This window comes from Palaemon carinicauda, chromosome 6 (assembly GCF_036898095.1).
Source record: "Palaemon carinicauda isolate YSFRI2023 chromosome 6, ASM3689809v2, whole genome shotgun sequence".
Taxonomy (NCBI): domain Eukaryota; kingdom Metazoa; phylum Arthropoda; class Malacostraca; order Decapoda; family Palaemonidae; genus Palaemon; species Palaemon carinicauda.
In genome coordinates, this window is record NC_090730.1 from 126,189,819 (window position 1) to 126,209,978 (window position 20,160).

At 33.8% G+C, this 20,160-nt stretch overlaps 1 protein-coding gene across 1 annotated transcript; it reads right to left on the bottom strand.

Annotated features, from left to right (window-relative positions):
• Positions 1-11,923: 11,923 nt before the first annotated feature.
• Positions 11,924-12,958, bottom strand: LOC137643224 (salivary glue protein Sgs-3-like). Its single transcript, XM_068376070.1, has 2 exons — positions 12,850-12,958; positions 11,924-12,294 (listed from the first exon to the last, which is right to left on the bottom strand). The coding sequence occupies exons 1-2, from the start codon at positions 12,956-12,958 to the stop codon at positions 11,924-11,926; spliced, it is 480 nt and encodes a 159-aa protein (XP_068232171.1).
• Positions 12,959-20,160: the final 7,202 nt, after the last annotated feature.

Here is a 20,160-nt window from a genome sequence, read left to right on the forward strand (position 1 = left end):
AGAAAGGTGCATATTTGAATAAATTGTTATTCATTTTCAAAAAGGCTTTTAAATTCACGCTTTCTTAGATTTCACTTCTTTTCTTTGCTTTCAGCAAAGAAAAAAAAACGAAAAAAAAAAAAAACCATAAATTCAAAATATATTATAAGTCCTTTTCTTTTTACGTAAGAATTAAAAAATGTTTAGAAAAGCAGATTAAGTATATTTTTATGTAGATAAAAATGTATTGCTTAACAATAACTTCCTCCTATCTTCTTTAACATACATTTTTTTCCCATGAATCACTACATTTCTGAAAGCATGCATATTGTATATTCGTGTGCCTCTTTAACTTTAAACAATTTATTTGCACAGGAAACAATAATTTTGTGATTGTAATTAAGTTTAGATTAGTTTTTGAATGTCATTGTTCATGTGTTTGTGATAAATTTTGTACTGCTATTATAGATAATTAAATTAAGAGCTTGAACGGCAAAGCATTTTATGCATACAATGATCTACATATATTATTTTATAAACCTAATTTCCTTTATGAAGGTGATATGCCTTTTAGTTTTACAATGTATTATATATATACAAATATAATGCACACACATAGCTTATGTATATATATATATATATATATATATATATATATATATATATACATATATATATACATATATATATATATATATATATATATATATATATATATATATATATATATATATATATATATATAGCCAGATATAGGGGAGATTTACTATATGTGCATGTATATGCACATCTAAGCTATATATCTATATCTATATATATATATATATATATATATATATATATATATATATATATATATATGTATGTATGTATGTATGTATGTATGTATGTATATATATATATATATATATATATATATATATATATATATATATATATATATATATATATGCATATATATATATATATATATATATATATATATATATATATATATATATATATATATATATATATATATATGCTAAATTCAACGGAATTTTCCTCCATAAGAGATCATTGAAATTCATGCAAAACCCATACCCAGAACGACCATTTCGAAATCCTCTCCCAAACATCTGACGGCCTTTCGCTCCTTTTCTCAGAATCTCTTTACACCAAGAATCTGTCACCTTTCTTAAAAAATCAAAACTCCTCCACGCCATCACATATTACCTATCTGTTTATTACCAACACCTCTGCCTTCGGTGTTGATCTGTATTTTTTTTATGCTAATATTGCTGTCTTGAGAAATTTTTCAAATGCTTTTGCTGTTTTTTGCAACATCTTTTGAAAGGATTTTTGTACTCTATTATTATTAATATTTTTTTCCTTACAGAAGTATTTTAATCAAAAATTGATGGATCAGATTGATTTCTAAGGTAAAAATAATTTCATTATTTTTTATATAATGACTTTCCGAAACGTTGATTTATTATAGAATATAGATGAGAGAGACGATTCGAAGTGCTCCCCTCTTTATCATTAAACTTAAGCTTCCTATATGTGAAATCTTGCATGTTATATATATATATACATATATATATATATATATATATATATATATATATATATATATATATATATATATATATATATATATATATATATATTCACACACACACAGTCATATATGTATATACAGTCATATATATGTATGTGTATATATAGATACATATATATATATATATATATATATATATATATATATATATATATATATATATATATATATATATATTTATATATATATATATATATATATATATATATGTATATATATATACAAACACACACACATATATATATATATATATATATATATATATATATATATATATATATAATATATATATATATTTTCCCTTATTCTTTTAAGTATATATCTTTATGAACCTGTATATGGACCTCCACACATAGGTAACTAGATACTGTATATACTTAAGTGAAAGAATGGAACCGGGTAACAGAAACAGCAGAAAAAATTTATCGTGGTAATGCTAGGAAATAATTATACTTGGCTAATGTTACCAGTGTCACTCAAGGGTCTTATTTTGGTAAATCAATATATTTCATCTGCATGGCTGCGAAGTCTTTTTTTCTCTCTTATTATTATAGCTTCCTCTCTTTGCTTGATTCGACATGCCAAAGTTCTTAACTTCAATTAACCACCTCTTACTTTATGTAGTACATTTGTGGTCCCATCATTCCTTTCTTTATCCATGACATTAGTTTAGGAATGAACTAGCCAAACTTATTATTACTATTTACCGCTCTCCCTTCTCGTTTCTTCTGTAAATATTCTCCTATAAGTGTATTTCCTACTTCTTCTAAACTACTATTCGCGACTGTTTCACCTTCTTCCAATAGCATTCCATTGCTTTACCTTAACTGCATCTGCATTTTGCAAGTTAACATTCTCTTTTAGATTTAGTGCACATTTTGAAATATTCACAGGTTTTATTTCTATTATACTAAGGTTATCTCAGTCTTTTCCTTTATTTACTACTTTCAGGAATATAAGTACCCTTTTTTTAGAAAGGCTGTAATCTTAACATTACTCTACGAACCATTTTAGCCGAATAAGTATCATTTTAAACTCCATTTTCGTTGTGCCCAACATTTTTTTTTTTTTCGGAAGTGACGTATGAATTCGAACTCGGGGAACTAAATTACGAGAATAATTAGAGATACAATACAAACGCCGCAAAAAAAGCATTCTAGAAAAGGAAGGAAATTCTCTCTCTCTCTCTCTCTCTCTCTCTCTCTCTCTCTCTCTCTCTCTCTCTCTCTCCTGGAAGCCAAATAAATATTCAAAACGGCCAAGGTCTACATCGCTACATTGACACTAAATGCATTTCACTTGGGGTAGGTTAGAATATTATGATTAGTGCTTCCCCTCCTAATTGGGGAGAGCGGGCTGCCGGCGACTACTTTGCTTGTTTTTATAGCAGCTTTAGGTAAAATGTTATGAGTGAAAATTTGTATAGATTTACTAAACCTTACTTTGAGCCTGGCAACAAATGCTTAGCAAATGCTCAGAATCGCTATATAAAGATATGTATGTTATGAGAAGGTACTATTTGATAATGGATCTCTTAGCCTAGGTGGAGGTTTGCAGTTTCCAAAGGCTGTTATAATTGTTATTATTAAAATTATCACTTCACTTTCAAACTAAATTTTACTATATTAATGATATTCGAGGGATTAAACTTTATGGTTATTCTCTGTATTTCAGTTGTTTAATGCTTTAAACTTTCCATGAAATTATTTACAGTTAAAATTTTTATTGCTATAGAGAAGCTGCTCATTGACAAGATAAATACAATCATTAAAAGGAAGCTATTCGGATCGAGCCTTTTATTTTGGATATAAGATTATTATAAGCGTTCGTTTGAGTTTTATCTGATAATGAATTTATCTGTGATTATCTTTACGGAAAAGATTATTTAATGATACATAGATAATTGTGTTACTGATCTAGTATCAATCACGAAAATGACTTTTAACACTTTATTACAGGGCATATTGGTTGCAATTCGACTACACATACACACCCACAAACGGAAAAGCGTTGGTAAAGGTGTAGATTGAAAATACATTCTTTATGATTGTTTATAGTAATGTTTTTCTTTACTGAATTTAGATATGATGATTTTGATTTCGCCGAATATAATCTACTTTTCAATACTTCCATCACTGATTAAAACTCAATTATTATTATCATCACCACCACCTTTATTATTATTATTATTATTATTATTATTATTATTTATAAAAATTGTGTATTTGTTTGTTCATGTAACACAAATATAAAAGAAAATAACAAAACTCTGACCCACTCCGCCCTTTATTTTACCGGCCAGACTGAAATAGAGGTGTTACACTTCAGCTGATTGAAGTGCCAGTCTCGAGTTGAGAAAGTCATTATAGTTGCTATTAATTCGTCGGTGTCCCTTTTTTACTCTCGTAAACCATTTGGAATGGAACATCCTCTTTAGATCTCTTCGTTGTTGTGTGGTAGCGAGACATGAATTGGACGGTGTGACAAACCCCTGAACGGTAATTGAGAGTTCGAATAGGCCAGTAAATTTGCTGGACGCTCCGTTATGAGTGTCTCACTGGAAGGTCCAGAGGCAGCTTTTCGGCTTGGTGGTTTTAAGCTTTTGTTCCGTTTCGGGTTTATGGCCAATGTTGTATGAATTGCAACGTTTATGTAAGTGGGATTTAAAGCATAGTAGATAATTATTTGCTTATTATTATGAAGATTGACTTTAAAAAAACGTGTGACATGCTTGCAGAGCTTGTAGTGCATAGCAGAAGAATGATAGATGGGGAATGAAAAAAAGCACGAGGGTAATATTTTCTCGAATCTGCAAGGATCCTTTGACTACCCTCTTTGAAAAAAACATAGCATTACAACAATATTTAAGAGAACCTATAATTAAATCAAATCAAATTGCTTTTGAGATGTTTTATTTAATATTCAAGGCCCATGTGTCCTAAAGCTTTAAATGAAAAAATAAATATTCGGTTGCAAATGGCTTCATGGTACTAGAAAGGCTTTATTCCTAAAAAAAAAAAAATTCTGGTTCTGAGTATCTGAGTGGGTTAGACAGTTTCTCTCACATTCTTCATTGCTATTTGGATCAGTTGAAGACAAACTGATGGGGTGTCAGTGGGTGAAAGGTGTGGGCCAATTTTTTTTTTTTTTTTTTTTTACTTTTATTAAGAAAATATACAGTTTACAAGTTCATTTTTACAAATACATATTTATATAAACATATAATTTATATTTTGATATTGGTTTTTCTGATGTTTATAATTCATCATTAGTATATACTAACATTAGTCATATTAATATTTACATAACATAAAGACAAGCTGATAATGCAATAAATCAAGATTACTATATTTTATATACTTTAAACTTCAATTATCATTAAGGAATTTCTCACACTAATTTACTCATTTTTATCCAAATTAACATATTCTTTTGTAAAATGTAAAAGACATTTATCCTCTAGTGACTTGAACAATATAAATCTTGTCTTGAATATTCTACTTTTAATAAAGGAGATCATACTTAACTCATCTGCTGAGGGCATTACCTTATGAAGGTACCAGATCCCAATTATAAATTCACTTATTAATAACATTGCTGTGTTTCTGTCTCTTTTAGAATAAGCCTGAAAATCCAGTTTTAAAACCTTTAGAAAACTTTGTGTGTGTATTTTACAAACCTTGTTCAAAAATGTTTTAATCCAATTCACAACTGTTCCTCTAAATCTACAAAAATAAACTAAGTGCATAATTGTTTCAGGCTCTCCACAATTGCCACACAAACAACTGTCCGTAATTTTCATCATAAATAACCTATCCTTTGTAGCTAAGACTTCGTGGCTGTATTTAAACAAAATTTCTCTATTTACTGGATCAATCCACTTGTTATTCAAATTTTCCCATATTATATTCCAGTTAAACAACGGATAACTTTCTTCAATACTTGGCAGAACTGATTCACCTCTCAGCATGTGAGAGTAAATGTGTTTTAATTTCAGCAAAGGATAGGTCTTTACCTTTATTACAGAGTGAAATATCGTCATTATTTTGTCATAATATGGAGTGCTAAAAATGGTAGATTCACTAAATCTGTTAAAATCAACAAGATAAGAAAGCCTCAGCTTACAATAATATGCAGCTATTTCACATCCCATTAATCTATTGACAATACTTTTGTAAAAGCTGTTGAAAAGCATACAATTGGCTTTCACAGTTAGATTTACAATACCACATCCACCTTGACTCTTTAGAAGATACATAGTTTTCCTTTTAATAGGTTGATAATTCCCATTCCAGAGATATCTGAAGGTACACTTTTCTATGTACTTACCAATATCAGCTGGAATGGGAAATACCTGAGACACATACCATGCCTTTGATAATACAGTTACATTAATTATTACACTCTTTTGGAATAAAGTTAGTCTTCGTTTATAAAGTGGCCCTATCATTTTTGAAATATTATCCTTGATATTTTCCCAGTTCACCCTTACAGATAGTTCATAATCATTATTATGGATTATACCTAGGATTTTAAAACTGCCTTGTTTCACTTCTATCCCTGTTTCTGGCCATTCGAGTTTGTCTTTCCACGAGCCAATTCCCACAATGTAAGTTTTCTTTTTATTAAGTTTCGCTCCACTTGCCTTTTCGTACTCATTAATAACCCGTGAAGTTTCCTCAATACCTTCCAACTTATTGACAATAATAGTGCTATCATCTGCAAAGCCAACCACTACAATTTTTAACCCATTCGGAAGATCTGGAGAAAAAGTTCCCAACCTAACCTTCAGCATTCTATACAATGGTTCTTGAGCTATAACAAATAAAATCATCGATAATGGACAACCCTGTCGAACAGACTTGCCTATTAGAAAAGGGTCAGATATATGGCCATTTGTAGATATACAGCTTTTGGCATCCTTATAAAGCATCCTAATCAAGTTTACAAATTCTAAAGAAAAACCAAGTTTGTATAACGTTCCGAATAGAAAGTCCAGATTTACCATATCGAATGCTTTATACCAATCAAGATTAATCAGGGCAGCTTTCTTGTTTTCATTATTTTGGAAGTATATTACATCTCTTAGCAAGGTGTTACAGTTAATAATTGACCTTCCTGGGACAGCACAAAACTGTTCCTCTGATACGAAAAGAGATATCACTGATTTTAACCTGTTTGCTAAAACCTTCGCTATAATCTTATAATCTACATTTAACATAGTTATGGGCCTCCAGTTATTAAGATTACACTTATCTCCATTTTTTGGTAAAAGTTTAATGACACCTTTATTTGAGTCTTTCCACATTTTAAAATTAGTAAATGAGAATTTCAGTACTTTCATAAGTTCGTTTTTTACAATGCTCCACATAGTTTTGTAGAATTCGACGGCTAATCCATCAACACCAGGACATTTCCCATTTTTCATTCCTGATATAGCTTCCCAAACTTCTTTCTCTGTTAATTCAGCCTTCAGGTTTAAGTTCATATCATCATCTATGACACTGTTCATATTTTCAAGAAATTTATATTTCAAATCAAAATCTATAGATTCTTCTTTATACAAATTTTCATAAAATTCTAATACATACCTTTGTATAGACTTTGTGTCTGTTACATATGCACCCTCTTTTACACACAATTTATCGATACTTGTTTTTACATTCTTTTCTTTCCCAAGTAAATATGCAGATATTTTTTCCCCATACATTCTTTCATCAATTCTAGCTCTTACATTGACCCCTTCACATATCTCATTTTCAATTACATTTATTCTGTCTTTAAGTTCCTCTATTTTGTAAAAGTTATTACAGTTTTCAGAATGGATCCAATAATTCCGCCTTAATTCTGCTTTCAGCAGATTCAGTAAGCCAAATCTCTCCTGATTTATTGTCTTTGAAACTTTAACAAAAAAGAGTCTAAGCTGATCTTTTGCATAAATCCACCAATCTAAAATAGAATGAAACTGTACATCACCCATCTTTCTTTTCAAATAGCTCCAAAATTGAACAAAGTTTTCTATCACTACTGTATTTTTCAGAATACTTGTATTTAATTTCCAGTATCCCTTGCCAAAGCTAATATCATTGTCCATCTTAATCTTAACCGTAACAGAATTATGATCAGACCAGCTTAATGGAATATTTTCAGATTCACTTATATTATTCTTCAGATCTCTAACGTATATGCGATCAATCCTAGAACCATACTTATGCCTAACATACGTATATTCAATCAAATGGTTTTTCAAGAGCCACACATCTTTAAGTTGTAAATCATTTTTTAATCTTTGAAGAGCTGTTGAAATTATATGATTATCAGGATTAGAGCAATCTCTTTTGCTCGTTACGCTGTTCCAATCCCCACCTATAATCAAGTTTCGTAAATTGTGTCTCATGTAATATAACAAAACATTTAAAAACAGTTCCTCTCTTTCCTTTTTCTTATTTGTCCCTGAAGGGGCATACACATTTATTAATAGAAAATCTGTTCCTTGATATGTACATTTTACACTGATTATTTGGCCCTTTACATCCATCTCCTGATTCAGAACCTTCACTCTCGACTTTTTATTGAAGAGGATAGCAGTACCTCCCTTCAACAAGACAGTTGGATTCAATATTATATCGCAATGCTTTTCAACATACTCAAGTTGCGAAATATCTTTGACATTGTGTTCTTGCACAAATATTACATCCAAATGATAAAAGTACATAAAATCAATCAATTTACTTTGCTTATAAGACATACATAATCCATTAACATTAACAGTTGCTAAATTTAAGTAAGTGAAGGTTACAAATATAAGAAAGAAAATCTAAATCATTCATCCAATTTGAAACGTTTATTCACTGGCAATCGATTCATCTCGTCTTCAGAACTACTTTTAGGTTCATCAAACACTGATGTATCTTCGCCCATGTTCGACTCGGAAAGCACACCATTATCCTTTGTTAGCCTCAGACGAATGCCTTTGCTTGGTTCGTCACTAATTGTAGCTTGCCACATTTCGGCGTCACTTGTGTTACCAAGGTTGAAAACACTGTCTATTGTAGTTTCCCCACCACAGTCCACATTATTCTCTTCATTATCTTCACATTCCTGAATTTCACTTATCACCTCTTCGATTGAATCCTCCTTATTTTGTACTAAACATAATTGAACGTCCATTTCCTTTCCAATGTCTGTCTCGTCTGCGTGGATTTCTGCTTCAACTGTCGAAATAACGAGTCCTTCGTCAGGTGATGCGGGAATTTCCACAAGCCTTCCAGCTCCTTCCTCATCTTGTCTTTCGTTGTCCGTTTCCACTTCGTCTATTCGTCCATCGCCAGTCCTCGTCGCGGTGGTTGTTCTGATGCTTTCATGGCCCAAGCCCGAATTATCGTTCCTTACTTCTAGCCCCTTTCTCTCTTTTCCATTCGCCGATTTGGCTCCACCTCCATGCTCATCTTCCCTTCCATTATTGTTCGCGCTGGATGAACTACTCTTTCCATTCTTAGGTATTTCAGGGAAATCTCCCTCATTAATAATGTAATTACTCTCACTAATATTCAAAATACAGTCCTTTACTAGATGACCTTCTTTCCCACATTTGTAACATGTTCTACTCTGTCCACTATATAAGAAGGTTAAATTATAGCCACCAATATAAATTGATGAAGGGATGTTTTCTTTAACTCTCATCTTTGCTGTGCGAACGCCATTGAATAAACCCTCAAAGGGCCCAACTGCAAATTTGTTATGTCTTAAGTGCTCTACCTTTCCATACCTATTCAAAATATCTATTATCACTTTATCATCCATCTCGAACGGTGCGTTCCTTATCGATACATACGAAACTTGTGAACTTAAATTTATAACTTTCACAGAGTCTGTTTCACTTAACTTTATAACTTTATCCTCGAAATTCTTCAAAACATCGGCAAATACATTTGCAGAGATTAGCTTTACCACAACCTTATTTCTATTTATATTCTGAACACCTTTCATGTCACTAATTCCTAATTTCATATGATTAAACAACACATTACTAACACTTTCCATGGTCACATAAGGCGCTGTAAAATGCAGACCAAAGGAGTCTTTCCTCCTGAGAGCATGTTGTGTATTATAAGCCATCTTAACTAACCTGTTTTTATGTTTTGATTAACTGCCAGTTCTGTGTTTCTTGGAAACGGAGGGAGAGCGGGAGGGAGACACTACGAGCCCCTAACCCCCGAGGCAAGTCGCCTCAGGGCATACTCGTTCACCGGCCAAGAAGCTGGTTCGCCAGGTGTGTAATCGAATGTAAATTTGCCTAAATTACAACACTGTCTTGGCACATATAACACTAAAAACACACCGCTAGTATTACATCACTTTTATACACTGCTGGAACAGTAGAAAAACGAGAAAGAGCCCATGGTATAATCTCAAAGTTGAGAGAGACAGGAGCACTTGAAAACACGTCTTCCTTCTTTGCCCGACCAAAGTGAAATCCTACCAAACTGATGGGGTTTCAGTGGGTGAAAGGTGTGGGCCAATTTTAGTATGGTATAGCAAGTAAATCAGTATAATATAAGTACTCAGTATTTAATTTAGAATATCTGATTTTTATTCTAGATATTGACGATTTGTCAAATGAAATCAAACTTTTCCGTTGGATTTCAACTTTATAACTTTTAATGAAATTATTACCACAAGCATCTGATTAAGTCATGAAAACCAATAGAAAAATACAATACAATATTTTCCCTATTTCCCAAAATTTACCAGTTATATTTCTGACGTGACCAGGACGTACTAAGACTATAATGCATCTTGTATCCGATTACCATCCATTTCGTAATCCTATTTCATATTCCAATGAATTATCAAATTATTGATGATAAATCTAAAGCTAGGATTCTATTAATGCGTTTGTGTTTAATTCGCCTGATGCTGCACAAGTTCAAGCAACCTTTCTGTCTCTTTGAATGAAAATTTGTGTTTTCCACTACGCATTATCCTGGGAGCGGAAGCCACTTGTAGAAACAATATAATAAACAACGGGATGCTGTGAAGTCACATTATGTTACTTTACTAGTACCATTCTGTCATCCGTTTCCATGCAGTTGCATTTTTGATCGCTACAAGGATTGATTAATTTTACTGCTAACATAGCCGTGCCAATGGAAATAGCTGTTTTATTTTTGCTGCTAACGCCACCACCTTAATGGAATCCTAGCTTAGAGAATGTGTGTACAGTTGTTTTATTCCTTACGACTAAAGAGGTATAATTTTAGTTTAGTTTAGTTTGACTGTTTGTTTACAAAATTGCATAGAAACCTAAGAACAGATTTACATATTTATTGTTTCTCTTATCTATTACCCTTTAACCAATTTGTTGTTTATCAATTCATCATTTGAGTTATCTAACTCATGTTCATCTATTAGACTCAACATCCCTATTTCTTTTTAGGTTCTACAGACTTCAAAATGAAATGTGTTCTGATATCTATGATAACTGGTTCCTTTTCGATGTCATTTCTGATTTATTTACTTCGTTGCTGATGGCGGGTTATGACGTCCATTTTAGGTGCCATATAAATGAGGTACATTTTTTGAGTCACAATCATTGACTCACTCTAGGTGGTAGTGGTCATCTTAGGTGTCACATCTAAAGGCTTCTTCTGGGTTGTGATGGTAATATTAGGCATCACTTTAATTAACTTACTCCAGGTTATGATGTTCACTTTAGCAATCACATCAATTGCCTGTCTTTGGGTGGTGGAGGTCATTTTAGGTGCTACGTTAATTGACCTACGCTGGGTGGAGGTGGTCATTTTAGGTGCCATGTTAGATGACTTGCATTAGGTGGTGGTGGCATTTTATGTGCAACGTCAATTAACTTACACTGAGTGGAGGTGGTCATTTTAGGTTCCACGTTAATTGCTTAATGCTGGGTGGTAGCAGTCATTTTTGGTTCCACATTAATTGCTTTATGCTGGGTGGTGGTGGTCAGTTTAGGTGCCACGTTAATTGCTTTATGATAGGTGGTGGTGGACATTTTAGGTTCCACGTTAATTGCTTTATGCTGGGTGGTAGCAGTCATTTTAGGTTCCACGTTAATTGATTTATGCTTGGTGGTTGTGGTCATTTTAGGTGCCGTGGTATTTAACTTACACTGGGTGGTGGTGGTCGATTTAGGTGCCGAATTAATTGAATCAGCTGGGTGGTGGTGGTCATTTTAGGTGCCACATTAATTGACTTACGCTGGGTGGTGGTGGTAATTTTAGGTGTGACGTTGATTGACTTACGCTGGGTGGTGGTGGTCATTTTAGGTGCTGTGATAATTAACTTACGCTGGGTAGTAGTGGTCATTTAAGGTGCTGTGATAATTGAATTATGCTGGGTGGTGGTGGTCATTTTAGGTGCCACATTGATTGACTTACGCTGGGTGATGGTGGTAATTGTAGGTGTGATGTTGATTGACTTACGCTGGGTGGTGATGGTCATTTTAGGTGCTGTGATAATTAACTTACACTGGGTGGTGGTGGTCATTTTAGGTGCTGTGATAATTAACTTACGCTGGATGGTGGTGGTCATTTTAGGTGCCACATTAATTGACTTACGCTGGTTGGTGGTGGTAATTTTAGGTGTGACGTTGGTTGACTTACGCTGAGTGGTTGTGGTCATTTTAGGTGCCGTGGTAATTAACTTACGCTGGGTGGTGGTTGTCAATTTAGGTGCCGCTGTGATTAACTTAAGCTGGGTGGGGGTGGCAATATAGGTGCCGAATTAATTGAATTACGCTGGTTGGTGGTGGTCATTTTAGGTGCAACATTAATTGACTTACACTGGGTGGTGGTGGTCATTATAGGTGTGACGTTGATTGACGTACGCTGGATGGTGGTGAACATTTTAGTGGCTTGGTACTTAACTTATGATTAGTGGTGGTGGTCATCTTAGGTGCCACGTTAATTAGCTTACGCTAAGTGGGGGTGGTAATTTTAGGTGCCACTTTAATTGACTTACGTTGGTTGTTCATGGTTATTTTTTATTGCCACATTAATTGGCTTGCACTTGCTGGTGGTGGTCATTTTAGGTGCCACGTTAATTGACCTACGCTGGGTGTTGGTGATTATTTTAGGTGCAACGTTAATTCACTTATGCTGGGTGTAGGTTGTCAATTTACGCTGGGTGGGGTGGTGGGCGTCATTTTAGGTGCCACATTAAATGAATTAAGCTGCGTGATGGTGGTAATTTTAGGTGGGTCGTCATTTTAGGTGCCACATTAATCGACTTACACTGGGTGGTGATAGTCATTTTAGGTGCCATATTAATTGTCTTACGCTGGGTGGTGGTGGTCACTCTAGGTGCAACGTTAATTGACTTCTGCTGGGTGTAGATTGTCATTTTTTTAAGTGTCACGTTAATCAATTTATGCTGGGTGGGGGAGGGGTCATTTTAGGTGCCACATTAAATGAATTAAGCTGCGTGATGGCAGTAATTTTAGGTGGGTCGTCATTTTATATGCCACTTTAATCGACTTACACTGGGTGGTGGCAGTCATTTTAGGTGCCATATTAATTGTCTTACGCTGGGTGGTGGCGGTCACTCTAGGTGCAACGTTAATTGACTTATGCTGGGTGTAGGTTGTCATTTTTTCAAGTGTCACGTTAATCAATTTATGCTGAGTGGGGGGGGGGGGTCATTTTAGGTGCCACATTAAATTAATTAAGCTGCGTGATGGCGGTAATTTTAGGTGGGTCGTCATTTTAGGTGCCACATTGATCGACTTACACTGGGTGGTGGTAGTCATTTTAAGTGCCATGTTAATTGTCTTACGCTGGGTGGTGGTGGTCACTTTAGGTGCAACGTTAATTGACTTATGCTGGGTGGTGGTGTTCATTTTAGGTGCCTTATTAATTGACTTACGCTGGTTTGGGGTGGTTATTTTAGGTGCCATGTGAATTGACTTACTTTTGGTTGAGGTGGTCATTTTATGTGCCACGTTGATTCAGTCACGCCTGGCAGACATTTTAAGTGCCAAGTTAATTGACTTATGCTGGGTGGTAGAAGTCATTTTACGGGCCACGTTAATTGACTTATGTTGGGATGGGTGGTCATTTTAGGTACCACGTTAATTGACTTATGTCGGGTGTTGGTGTTCATTTTAGGTGCCACATTAATTGACTTACGCTGGTTGTGGGTATTTATTTTAGGTGCCATGTTAATTGACTTACTTTGGGTTGGGGTGGTCATTTTAGGTGTCACGTTAGTTGACCTACGCTGGGTGGTGGTGGTCATTTTAGGTGCAACGTTAATTGACTCACGTTGGGTGGTGATGGTCATTTTAGGTGCCAAGCTGATTGACTTATGCTGGATGGTGGTGGGCCTTTCATGTGCCACGTTAATTGACTTACGCTGGGCGGGGTTGGTTTTTAATGTGGCCTATTGATTGAATTTTGCTGGATGGGTTCGGTCATTGCAGGTTCCACGTTAATTGTTTATGTTTTTTTGGTAATGTTATTTTAGGTGTCAGGGTAATTGACTTTTTCTGGGTGGTGGTTGTCATTTTAAGTGACACTTTAATTGACTTAGGCTGAGTGGTGGTGGTAATTTTTGGGTGTTTTGATATTTGCCACATTTATATACTTACTTTTTTAATCATGTTATTTTAGGAGCCACATTATTTTACATACTCTGTCTGGATGGTGATGTTCTTTTTTTTATGCTGTGTTACTAGACTTAGGTTACTCTGTGCAGTGGTGCTAATATTGGGCATTATATTGAAACATTTTCTCTGTGTGGTGACCCTTTTTTTATGTATTCATTAATTAATTTACTCTGAGTGGTAATGTTTATTATAGGAAACACAATAATTAACTTGCTACGTTTAGTGATGTGCATCTTAGAGGCCACATTAGACTTCCTCCGGGAGGTGATATTCACTAGGAATACCAAATTAAAATGACGCTGTCTGGGACAGAGTTGCCAGGTTGGCCTTTTTTCGGGCCAAAAAGCCCTCTAAATTTGTCCCTTTTTTCGTGCTAAATACCTAAATTTGGCATTTTTTTAAATTGGTTAGCCTTAAATGCTATATTTTCGGACTTTTTCTATTAGGTTGGCCTTTTAAAGCTGCAGTTGATCAGACGTTGGCTTTTTTTCACTTGGAAAACCTGGCAACCCTGGTCTGGGAGGCATTCCTCATTCTAGGTACAGTACTACTTTAAAGTGGATTACTCTGTTTGGTGATGCTCATTCATTTTAAGTGCAACATTTGATTTACTTACTAACAGCTATTTCCTACCACTGCCATCTGTTTATGGTACTTCTATGCAAGTCTATTTCCACAAATTTGCTTAGCTCAGCTCGTCAATCCATCGTCTTCTTTGCCCCCCTTGCTTCGTTTGCTATCTCTAGAGACCCATACTATTATTTTTTTCTTCATGTACTCTATTATCTGTCATTCTCATTACAGGTCCTCATCACGGCCATTTCTTTTACTTGTCATAATATCCTCTACCTTAGTTTGCTCTCGTATCCAAGTATCTCTTTTTCTGTCTCTTTGTGTTATTCCCAACATTATTTATTCCATAGCTCTTTGAGTTGTTTCTATGTTATGTTCCAAGGACCATCTGATTAAATACTTTTCTTTCTAGAGAAAGTGGTAATTTACTTTTCCAACTCTCATATCCATCCCATGTTTGCCCTTCTTTTAATTTCAGTTTTATGTCCTGGGGAAAAACTTACTGCCTGTCCTAACTACATATATTCAATAACAATCTTTAGTGTGTGTCTGTATGTCTATGCAGTTGTGTTTGCATTTTTGTTCCTTCGATAAACAGTTCCAAATGGTGTTTTCCATTTTATTCTTTGCTACCATTTTTGTGTGAAGTTAGTACAGTAGCAACTACTGTGGTCGACTGAGGATTAGGTGCTTCACTTGCTGCTCAATTTAACAGAGGAATTTATTTCTGCCCTCACCCAAAGGAGATTTAAGGGTTTAAAATTGTCTTTTGAACGACAGAGGCCAGGGTCATGTCATTGCTTTGTCGCAATGAGACTGAACATACAGTATATAAAGTATATCATACTCTTAGTGCCTAGTGCCTCTCCATCTAAGCTAAGACCAGTGTGAACCAGATAATGATAACTGAACATAACTGAACATAAACATATCAATCACACCATCCTCACCACCCAATCTCTAGCTTGCAAGACCTTCAGAATAGCAGATTGAGCTACAAATACTTTTACTAAGCAGTTACACAGAGCATACTTCCTTTCCGACTTCAAATTTATGAATGTTTCTGCAAATGAGTGATCCTTTGTAACTATCAATTGCAGTTTCTTCAAATCTTGGTGCCTAGTGTATTCACGTTCAGCTTTAGTTTACTGTTACTTTGAATAAAACATTGGTGTAAAGTTAGAGGTCTTTCGTATGTAAAGGATATAGTTAACGAAACAATTTTCTTGTTTTGAAGTCATGAATAACATGAACCACTGAATTGTGACTATTTCAATAGACACATCAGTATTATCCTCTGATAAGCTAATATTTAATTGTTATTCTATTACCATAATTGTTGATAAGACATTAGTTTCGATTGTTTCAGCTGTATGTATGCTTTAAAAAGTAGACAAATATACGTATCTGCTTCTCATCAGTTCCTGCGTTGATTAGTTTAATCTTCATGTTATATTGCTATCTTTAAATGGCAAATGCAGTAGGAAATATATTAATAGATTGATAATAGATTTTACTATGGAATATAAATTCGTATAGATAGAATTATCTAAGATTTCACTACATTGTGCATTTTATAGTTTAATAAATCCCCTATCTTCAGTCAAATCCATTCATACATAAAACACAGACAAACACAATGTAACAAACTCCAAACAGTTCCAACTCTTGAACAAACAATATAAACAAAGATGAGACTGACAGGAGTTGAAAGTCCCACCTCAGCCGAGAGATTATGCCTCTGGTTGGGATCCAGACCCGTTTCTGATAACATAAATCTTTGCATATTCATGAAGTACCATCTGTTAAATCGCAAGAAAAGGGGAATTGTTTACAAAGACGGGAAACATTCTATAGATTATGAAGGTTTCACTTCATTTTGATCTTGGAGATAATTCTCTTAGGTTAAAGTTTAATGGAATGGGAGGAATCTCGGTAAAATAGATGGAGGTCTGTGCGCATAGGACTTTGCTTCTTACTTATTTTTTTTATCATAACTTTGCCTTATCTCTCTCTCTCTCTCTCTCTCTCTCTCTCTCTCTCTCTCTCTCTCTCTCTCTCTCTCTCTCTCTCCAAATATTTTTACCTCTTCCATCTGGAAGAATTACCTATATTTATTAGGGGGTTTTAAATATAGTTTAACATACATACGGATCGATATGAATTTGGCTATGTCCCATGACTATTTATTTCTTTGGCGTTACTTACCTGGTTACTTCTATAAAGAAATGTTGATCTCTTTCTAGAAGTAAGCAAAGTTAACCTTAGTTTGTCATTTCAATTTACTCTATATAACTAAAATTGGATTTCGGTGGAAAGAAAAGGTATGGTAAAAAATCATTAATTTACTGGAAAAATTGCTGTTTTCATTATTCAAATGTCAAAGTTAAATACGCTAACGTCAATTCCTTTTGTTTTTCCCTGTAAAATTCATTAATTTATGCCGCATATAGTATGAACGTCAGCCACTGATATTGGAAAATTATATTCAAAGGATGGTATTTGAATTCTTATTTATGAACAATAGTAATGCTATTATTTTTGTGATACTACTACTACTACTACTACTACTACTACTACTACTACTACTACTACTACTACTACTACTAATAATAATAATAATAATAATAATAATAATAATAATAATAATAATAAACATGCTACAAGCCTAAAGACTTCAAAGTGGTAAACAGCTCAATGCGGAAAGGAATTAGACACATAATGAATAATCTACATATGAGAAGTAATAAAAGATGACATATTTAAAGCTCAGGATAACTTTAAAATAGATCAGTCATATATAAACTATGAAACGAGACTTATGTTAACCTGTTCAGCAGGGGAGCATTTGAAACAAGTTTGAATTTTTGAAGGTCTATCGATTCAGGTACCTGATTGAGAAGATCATTCCACAATCTGGTCACAGCTGGAATGAAAACTTCTAGATTATCATAGAATATTGAGCCATATAATGGAGAAGGCAAGACAGTCAGAAAGTACTTACCATACCTATTACGAAATGCTGTACTTACAAGAGGGTACACTGGGAAGATCTGAATACAATAGATGAACAGAATTTGAAAAATCTTATGCAAAATCCAAAAGGAACTAACTGAACGATTGAGCCAGAGATTGATATCCAGATCAGGAATAAGGAATTTAATAGAGCAAGTTTTTGTCAGAAAAATTAAGATAAGATTCAACAGCTGAAGACCAGACAGAACAATGCTCAAAACGAAGTAGAATGAAAGAATTAAAACATTTCTTCGGGATAGATTGATCGTCAAAATATTTGAAGGCTTATTCAATATGCCAATATTTTGTGCAATTGAAGAAGAAACAATGAGGAACCACTCCTAGAATTTTAAAGAAGTTGTGTATAGTTAAAGACATTGTTAATGCAAAGTTCTAGATGTTTAGGGGTCACTCTCCTTGATCTAATTGCAATCATACTATGAATATTGAAAGATTTCCAAAATATTTAAGAAAACTTACCTTAATCTAGAAGTGTCTATCCATAATCATAAAATGTGTATTCTGTACTACATGAATTTCTCCAGATTTATTCAGCATAAACGGGGTTTTCCGTTAAAACCAAACTTTTGAAGATATTCAGATTTCGATTAATCTCAGTTGCTGAACTTATTATGGAGTTAATTGAATCGAAAATAACTGCTTCTATGTGAAAAATCATCTGAAATGGTCTCTGTAAAATGTCTTATCACAAAATGAAATATTGGCATCCAAAGAGACTTAAACTAACCAACGAAGTTGTATCCTAGGTCTTTTACGCTAATATGTTCATCTTATTCCCTACCTAAGGTAACATGTGCTGCTACTTACCATCAGTTATTTATGATTGTTCTTGTAATTTTCAAAGGTCGCGCATCAGCAACGGAGGCAAGGGTAAGTTCATTGTGCTGTCACACATTAAACCCAACATAAGCAATTGATCAATAATTGAGTGCTCTATTCCCCCAAGCAAGGAACAGAGAGAACCAGCAATGGCTGTTAAGGACTCTGAAGGTAGACCTATAGTCCCACTCAAACGTGTTCTCTTTAGCTCATAGGGACAGTAAGGCCGTGCTACCCGTAGGATATATCAAACCGTATAGGTCTTAAACTTTCGAAAATTGCGAGTCGTCGAGATTTCCTCTTGTTAATCAAAACTTTACTGATTTTAAATCGTTTGCTATATCCTTTGGCTTAATTATTGATGGTCCTTCCTTCACAAATTACTTTGTGATGAATATTAATTTTTTTTTTTCAATGAAATACATTTTTTGTGAATTTAAAACAAAATAACCACGAAACTCTTACCCTTCCAGTTACTTGTCATCTAAAAATTAGAAAGGAGGAGATACCTTACTAACCCATGATAATTTTTAGGTATTTACTTTATTGGTATGCCCAACACGACATCAAAATTGATTTGGAATTTATGAGTACATCCAATTTCTCAGGTGCATGAGAGGAGCCGATATACACGCAGTATATATATATATATATATATATATATATATATATATATATATATATATATATATATATATATATATATATATATATATATATGAGATCATAGTGAGGGGTAGATGGAGATGGCTTGGCCATGCTCTTCGCACTCCCCAAGAGTGATTAGTTAACCAAACGTTTGACTGGGCTCCACAAAGCACTAGAAGAGTTGGAAGACCAAGGCCTACATGGCTGAGGACTATGAAGCATGAAGTGGGAGATGACGATTGGAGAAGTATTGAATTAAAAGCTCAAGATAGAGACGACTGCCGAGATCTATCAATACTTTGCTATTCATCATCTCCCACTTCACGCTTCATAGTCCTCAGCCATTTGGGCCTTGGTCTTCCACCTCTTTTAGTGCCTTGTTGATTGAGCCCAGTTGAAAGTTTATGGAGCCCAGATGAAAGTTTGAGGAGCCCAGTTGAAAGTTTGTGGAGCCCAGTAGAAAACAAATATATATATATATATATATATATATATATATATATATATATATATATATATATATGTATATATATAGATAGATAGATACATAGATAGATATATTGTGTATCATGTTACATAGTTGTGAATGGATACTGTTTGTTGCAGCCATGGCTAACCATCTACTTAATCTTTCTTGAAAGATCACTTGCCATCCGAAATGGAAAGCTTAACCTTCCACCATCGCTCTACGGTGGTAATTGACTGTTTATATATATATATATATATATATATATATATATATATATATATACATATATATATATATATATATATATATATATATATATATATATATATATATATATATATATTTCACAAAGTTGTAATCAGTTACAAATAGACAAAATAAAAAAGCTATGCA